The 8326-nt window shown below is 34.0% G+C and overlaps 1 protein-coding gene across 1 annotated transcript; it reads left to right on the top strand.

Annotated features, from left to right (window-relative positions):
• Positions 1 to 710: 710 nt before the first annotated feature.
• LOC121725295 (mannose-P-dolichol utilization defect 1 protein homolog) lies at positions 711 to 3565 on the top strand. Its single transcript, XM_042112188.1, has 5 exons — positions 711 to 952; positions 1046 to 1244; positions 1795 to 1999; positions 2083 to 2334; positions 3552 to 3565. Exons 1-4 carry the CDS (start codon positions 868 to 870, stop codon positions 2332 to 2334), a joined length of 741 nt encoding a protein of 246 aa, XP_041968122.1. The 5' UTR covers positions 711 to 867; the 3' UTR covers positions 3552 to 3565.
• Positions 3566 to 8326: the final 4761 nt, after the last annotated feature.

Here is an 8326-nt window from a genome sequence, read left to right on the forward strand (position 1 = left end):
AAAAGTCTAATGTCACAAATGTCAAAATTGCACCACGTACGTCAAACTAGAGTCTAACTAAAACGTAGTGATTATATTCTCTTTGAGTCTAACAACCAATGGTTCAGGGCTGCCAATTTGTAAAAAATTACCCAAACTGCGGAGATTTTAAAGTTGATTGGGGATTTATTAAGAATTAAGTACCTACAATAATAATAATTAATATGTAAAGAGAATGCACAAAACTTTTCGAACATTATTTAAAATCAGTTTGTAGGCACATGCATACGTACTTATTACGTATGTGCCTAATAATAATACATACTATAATTATTATTAATACATCAATAATAATTAATAAGTAATACTATTATGCAAACTGTTAATTCGATAAATAATTACTATTTATATAATAATTTATTTAAGATAGTTTCATCTACAATATAAAAATGAGTCACTGAATGTGTCGCTAAGCACAAAACTCGTGAACGGCTGAACGGATTGGGCTAATGTTAGTCTTAAAATATTCGTAGAAGTCCAGGGAAGGTTTTTAAGTGACACGAAGTTCACCGGGACAGCTAGTTTTTTATAAAACTTCAGTCGATTTCTGTCAATTCTGTCCTTATACTTAGGAAATTAGATAAATGACAATTGGTAACCCTGCAAAGGTCAATGTCCACACCAATACCTGTGCCTAGTCCACACGTCATCTATGAATTTCGGCAAGGATCAAGAACACAATCTGTGAAGAACACGCCTATAGTACCTCAATGTAGAACACACAGTTTTATTTATTTTTATAGAACTAGTTTTAAAAAAGCGAGTGTTTTGTATTTTAAATTTCAAGTGATACGTTCCTGGAGACTTAGGCTTTAGGGAGCAGTAAACATGGAGAAATTAAAACCAATTTTAACTCAATTACTCACAGAAAAATGCTACAATGAATATTTCATTAAATTTAATTTCCTTGATGGTTTGTACACAACCTATTAAAACTGTCTTAAAATTGTAAAGTCATTACCATGCATATAACAATTAAATTATCCGTAAAACTTTTTCTTTTCAGAGCCCTGTTTCAAGTCAACTTTAAGTAAGGGGCTCGGCTTTGGAATAATTGCTGGATCTATATTAGTAAAAATACCCCAAATATTAAAAATACTTAGTAGCAAAAGCGCAGCGGGTATTAGTATTTATGGAGTTTGCTTGGAACTATTTGCCATCACAGCAAATTTTGCGTACAGTTATGTCATGGACTTTCCTTTCAGGTCGGTATTACATACTTTTTAGAATACTGTCGGTAAAGATTTAGAAACCTACCACAAATTTGATGGGGAGCAGAGGTGAAGGGGGAGGGGTAAACACCTTACACCCCCCCAACCCAAACAGTTATTAGCGAATTAACCCATCAAGCCCCATAAGCTCACCGGTGAGCGAGACACAATAGAATAACAATAGATTTCCAAGAATCCACGATCGAAAGATTAAGCAAAAATCTTGAATTAAGTATATAGTTTTGGAATGATAAAATAATCGTCGACCACAGCCTTATGATGGCTTCAAAACACTGTTAGTAAGTATGTAACATGTAAACACCAGAAAACAGATGGCATTATCTCAAGATGACGAAAATTAAAATGTGAATTCCTTCTAAATGGGGAGGTTTTCCGGGGGTGGAAGTAACACGGGGAGGTTTTTCTCACCCAAAACATCCTCCTTGAACCCATGTGACCAGCAAAAATTGGCTAAGGTTTCCGAACCTTAGCCGATTCTGGTAGACCTATAGTTGTTTTTATAAATCTTTATTTACTGTTGCAGTGCTTGGGGTGAGGGCACATTTTTGGCTATTCAAACTGCAATTATTGCTGCCTTAGTGCTGCATTATGGAGGATCACCAGGGAAAGCCGCAGCATTTTTGGCTACTTATGTAGGTCTTGTGTCTACATTGATAAGTGGATTTACACCTAAGGATATTCTGTGGACTATGCAAGCAGTTAATGTCCCTATTATTGTTGCTGCAAAGGTAAGTCTTAAATAAAAGTTAATATTCTCTCCATCTCATTTTGCAAATATTATGGTCCTACAAATAACAAAATTTATTTTCAGTCCATCCAAGTTATTACCAATTACAAAAACGGAAGTACAGGTCAGCTGTCTGCCATAACATGCTTGCTGTTGTTTGGCGGAAGTATTGCTAGAATATTTACGTCAATCCAGGAGACTGGAGACTTTATCATCATCCTCACATACTGTGTGTCCACATTAGCTAACGGAGCAATTGTAATGCAACTGTTCTGGTACTGGAATGTTGATACAACAAACAAGAACAAGAATAAAAAGAAGAAGAAGCGCACATAAGTCCATGTTTTGTTAAACCAAAGATAAATTAAATAAAGCATAGAGACTTTCTTGTTTTCTTATAAAATCGCGGATTATTTATCAATAATTATTATCATTAACGTAAATCGCTACATTTCAGCCACTTCCAAGTATTCCCTCTTAAATTATTAAAATTTGAATAAAATGTTTAAAATGTTTGAAATATCTGATTTATGATGAAATAAGAACCAGCGAACGCGACTTTTTGTAGCGACCGCGACAGCATACGCTTTTTTTCAATAGGCGCTACTTTATAGTCAATACAAAAATGGACAAGTTATTAAGTAAAAGTTTTAATAAAAACTAAATTTAATGAAACAAAAATTTTGTTATTCGAATATTCGAATACTCGTTTTATTCGAATATTCGACGATTTTATTATTCGAATATTCGCCAAATTATTTAGCAATTGTGGTAGTAAATAATTAGTATTGATTTTAACTGAAATGTGCTGCGGAAACGAAGTTTCCCTATTTTTGTGAACCACCCATAAATCTGTTTTTAGTCTAACTACGACCATTCATCGTCACCGTTGACCATCTGGCCGATTCTGTATCGTACATTTGTGAGTTAATAACTGAGTTAGTAACGAAACGGAGGAGTGAGTAACTGAAAGTGCCACTTTTTGTATTCACTTGCATACAAAAGCGAGACTTTGTCGTTGTTCACTCCTCCGTTTCGTTACTAACTCAGTGATTAACTCACAAATGTACGATACAGAATCGGCCACCTGGTTTTAGAAACGTCTAATAAATTATTTGCATGTTTTTAGGCAAAATAATGATTTTGCCTAAAGACATGAAAATAAAGATATTATAAACTCCTTTCAGTCATGGATTTCAGTATCGTCAGTAATGGTCGCTCACGATCTGCATCCATTTACTTCTTTCAAGCATAATCACATGAGAAAAGTAAAAGGTGCTACGATCGAAAATGGTTTACACTTTACAGCCTTTCTTTTATTGCCCAGCTGTAACCTTAAAATATACATTTTTAAAGTAAAATTAACTATGTCATTTACAAAGATTTATGTTGATAAAAGTAAAAATTAGAATTGCCTACTTCGTAGTATTAACAAAATAGGTTGTACGAAGTTTTTTGTTACTTTTGTTCAGAGTTTCAGCATTTTTCAAAAATTTATAATTATTCGAATAATATTCGAATTATTCGAAAACTTTTGTAGAATATTCGAATAGTAAATTTGTCGAATAATACCATTCCCTACATGTGGGGTATCTTATATCTATCATTGTATCTATGGATAGGTCAAAAATCATATTGTGGTTACCAGTATCATTTTTAGGGTTCCGTACCCAAAGGGTAAAAACGGGACCCTATTACTAAGACTTCATTGTCTGTCCATCTGTCTGTCTGTCTCCAGGCTGTAACTCAAGAACGGCTATAGCTAGACTTCTAAAATTTTCACAGATTATGTAGTATATCTGTTGCCTCTATAACAACAAATACTAAAAATAAAATAAAGTTAAAATATAAGGGGGGCTCCCATACAAGAAACGTATTTTTTTTTTGCCTTTTTAGCTCGTAATCAATAATGGTAACAGCTAGGCACTTGAAATTTTTACAAAAAACTTAATTATATTGTTACTTTAATAATAAAATTAAATAAAAGTAAATATTTAATACAAAAAAACAATTTTTTTGTCTACTTTTGCTCTATACCGGTACGGAACCCTTCGTGCGCGAGTCCGACTCGCACTTGGCCGATTATTTCTACTGAATAGTTTGCGAGAGAGACTCTACCAAAGTGGTAAAATGTGTGTGCCCCATTCTAACTTGTAAAGTAGAGGCATGATAAGTCTAAAAAAATATATTATGATGTAGGTACATTACTTTAAAAACTACCAACGAAAATTGGTTTGAACGAGATCTAGCAACTTAGCAAGTACATTTTTTTTATACGTCATAAATGGTAAACCTTAATTTTAACCACAGAAATAAATCAAGGTAGAACGGATAAGCGGGCGGAGAACGCGTGTTTTAATCTTGAAGTATATTGCAAGATTCGTTGAACGTTCATTCAGTCAGCGCGCACGTCTCGACTTGATTACTTAATATGTAATTACATCGGAGCAAAAATGCCTCATTAGGCGGTGTCTCATTGTAGAAACAGAAGTACGAAAGTGAACCGGTCAAAAGGAGGTATTTCTTTCCACGGGTAAGTCATTTGTTTTAACTAAAATCGTTGACAAAAAAAAAATTAAAATACAAAAGATTTCCACGATTTTCAATGTAAAAACTAAAACGACAATACGACTGATATCCATTACGTGTTTCAAAATACTTTCTAGACCTCGTTTCAAGGGGAACGCGCAATGTAAATGAAATTGTGCGATACGAACGCTCTACTTGTGTTGCGTCGAGACTTGAACAAAGATTATCGATAATTATTATCGGTAATCTTAGTTCCAGTGACGTATATTATAATTAATATTATTATATTATCTACACTATTATATAAAGAGAAAAGATTTGTTTGTTTGAATTGAATAGGCTCCGAAACGAATGCCCGTGAATTATAATCTATAGGTATATACATATAAATAGAATTGGAGTGTCTGTTTGTAATATTGAAAGAACCGTTTTTTACTAGATGCATGTGAATGTATATAGGGTACAGACACCAAAACAACCTATTTCCGTTCACTGTTTGTTCCGGCTAATCTCTGAAATGGCTGGAGCGATTTTTTTGGCAGACTGGGACTTTTTTGGCAGATAACTGATGTAGTAAGGAATAACTTAGGCTACTTTTTAACCGACTTCCGAAAAGGAGGAGGATATATTTTACTTTTTTGTATTTGTTCTCGGACAACTACGCCATTTGTGGACCGATTTTCAAAATTTAACTAAAGTTCACGCGGACGAAGTCGCGGGCAACAGCTAGTATTTCCTAAGTTTTGTAAGCTTCTGATTGTTAGTTACTGATATTCTATTTGATACGTTTTTTTATGAAAACCGTTTTTTTTTATTAAATAAGGGGGCAAACGAGCAAACGGGTCACCTGATGGAAAGCAACTGCCGTCGCCCATGGACACTCGCAGCATCAGAAGAGCTGCAAGTGCGTTGCCGGCCTTTTAAGAGGGAACAGGGTAATAGGGGAGGGTAAGGATGGGAAGGGAAGGGAATAGGGTAGGGGATTGGGCCTCCGGTAAACTCACTCACTCGGCGAAACACAGCGCAAGCGCTGTTTCACGCCGGTTTTCTGTGAGAACGTGGTATTTCTCCGGTCGAGCCGGCCCATTCGTGCCGAAGCATGGCTCGCCCAAGTATTAATTGTTAAATGCGCGTGATATCGAATGGGGCGGGGCGACGAATCGTTGCAATCGGGTGAGTTGGGCTGCAGACGAAGATAAGTTTTGATTTTTTTAGTGAGACGCTTTATAAAGCGTCTCATTTTATTTGTGTAACATTTGATTTAGGTAAATGCACTACCCTTTTATTTATAACGTTAATAATTACTACACACTTGATACTAATATCTACTGACTCGGTATAACACCGATTCGGTTACTGTTTATCGATAATACCGATATGTCTCACGATTTTTTAGGGTTCCGTAGCCAAATGGCAAAAAACGGAACCCTTATAGATTCGTCATGTCTGTCTGTCCGTCCGTATGTCACAGCCATTTTTCTCCGGAACTATAAGGGCTCTACTATTGAAACTTGGTAAGTAGATGTAATCTTGATACAAAAATTGAAAAAATATTAAAAATTTTAGGGGTAATGTATCCATAGGTACAACTGAAACAATTTTTTTTTCATCTAACCTATGCGTGTGGGGTATCTATGTATAGGTCTTTAAAAATCACTAGCTATTTGACCGAGTTTTGCTCGGTATTCGATGAAAATGATATTTATAATTGAAATCTCGGAATCGGCTCCAACGATTTTCATGAAATTTAGTATACAGGGGGTTTCGGGGGCGATAAATCGATCTAGCGAGGAATCATTTTTAGAAAATGTCTTTTTATTCGTGTTTTATCGATAATCGATAAACTGAAAAATATGATTCCTGACATCTATTGGCGAATAATAATACTGCTTTGTGAGGTTTCTAATATCATTTCTTTCTAACCTGAATAGTTTGCGAGAGAGACTCTTCCAAAGTGGCAAAATGTGTGTCCCCCACTCTAACTTCTAAAGTAGGGGCATGATAATAATTCTAAAAAAATATATGATGTAAGTACATTACTATAAAAACTACCAATGAAAATTGGTTTGAACGAGATCTAGCAAGTTGTTTTTTTATACGTCATAAATGGTAAATCTTAATTTAACTTTTATTAAATCAACTGAAATATCAAAATAAATGAAAAACCTTTTAATTTCATAGAAATAAACCTTATTGCTGCTGCGGAACCCTTCATGGGCGAGTCCAACTTCCACTTGGCCGATTTTTTATTTAGAATTGAAATTTGTAAAACGATCAAGCTTTTTATTTTTTACCGACTTCCAAAAAGGAGGAGGTTATTTCAAAATTATTTTTGTGTTGTATAGGGTTTGGCTCAAATTTGCTACCATGTTCACAAAAGTGGTGATCTGATGATGGGATCCTGGAGGAATCGAGAGGACTCCTTGTTTGTATGGAAACATATTATAGTGATTTTAATTTTTTTTTAAGCATTCGAGGTAAATGCTACCAAAAAGTAAGATTTCGCACCATGTTATACCCTGGATCTGAAGGTACCCAACAGAACTTTTGAATCCTTATAGATACAGGTTCGGGGATTTCGGCGTTGTTTAAACAACTGAAAGCATAAGCCAACACATCAATTTAATTGATCATCATCATCACAATCATAATTATACCATGGGTCATCACATTATGACCCAATTATTGATGCTTTTCGTGATATTTTGCGTCGAAGCAGATGTTTTGATGATTATTTCGCTGTTTGTGGACCGATTTTTCTTGTGTTGTTGTATAGGATATAATCTTGATTTTATATAATAATTACGAAAGTGGTGAGCTGATGATGGGATCTATGAGCAATCGAGGGAAATCCTTGAAATTTATCAAAAGACTCATAGTGGTTAAAATGTTGTTTCTAGTAACTTAAACATATTATGTTACGAATAAGAGAAAGTTCATACGAAGGTGTCTCTTGGTCCAACGGCACTGAAAATAACTCCTGAACCTTTAAAGATAAAAGTTTTTAAATTGCAGCATCGCTTAGATAACTGCAAGCATTTAATACAATTTCGCTTACGGTAACATAATGTGAATAGTTAACATTCGTAGTGGTTATTTACTCATAAAGCCTTATCTTGTAGATAACTAAAAAGAGTGAAATTATTATTTTTAACAAAAAATTAAAACCGACTTCCAAGGTAAAAACAATAATAATATGAACTAAAAAGTATTAAATAACTCTTACTCTGTAATAGTGCCTTTTTCAGAATTCGTCTAAGTCTCAACTATTTCTGTACATACTACAGTCTTCATTATTTTGAAGTCGGTACCAGCAAATTTTATCGTGAGTTCAGTCAATGTCAGAATATCTGAAGCTTTTGGGACTGGTACCGACTTCAGAGTAATGACGAATATAAAGACGAATTCTGAAAAAGGCACTATTATAGAGTAAGAGTTATATAATACTTTTTAGTTCATATTATTATTGTTTTTACCTTGGAAGTCGGTTTTAATTTTTTGTTAAAAATAATAATTAGAATAACTTTTTTTCTTAATAACAATATTTAATTGTTTATAATCGTTTTTTTTATATTTCTATTTCTATTGTTTAACCCTTAATTAGGCGCATCAAAAAACTCACACTAGTAGTCGCATGAGGTCTCTACTGACCCCAAATTAAAAATGAAAATTAAGTTGAAGAAATGAATAAGACGAAGTATTAATTATGCGAATTGTTAGAATGCTTTATGATAATTAATCTCAATTAGCAATAACCTTCATTTGCCTTTATACAACTAAAAAAATCAATCAACTACTG

The sequence above is a fragment of the Aricia agestis genome, chromosome 1 (genome assembly GCF_905147365.1).
Source record: "Aricia agestis chromosome 1, ilAriAges1.1, whole genome shotgun sequence".
Lineage (NCBI taxonomy): Eukaryota > Metazoa > Arthropoda > Insecta > Lepidoptera > Lycaenidae > Aricia > Aricia agestis.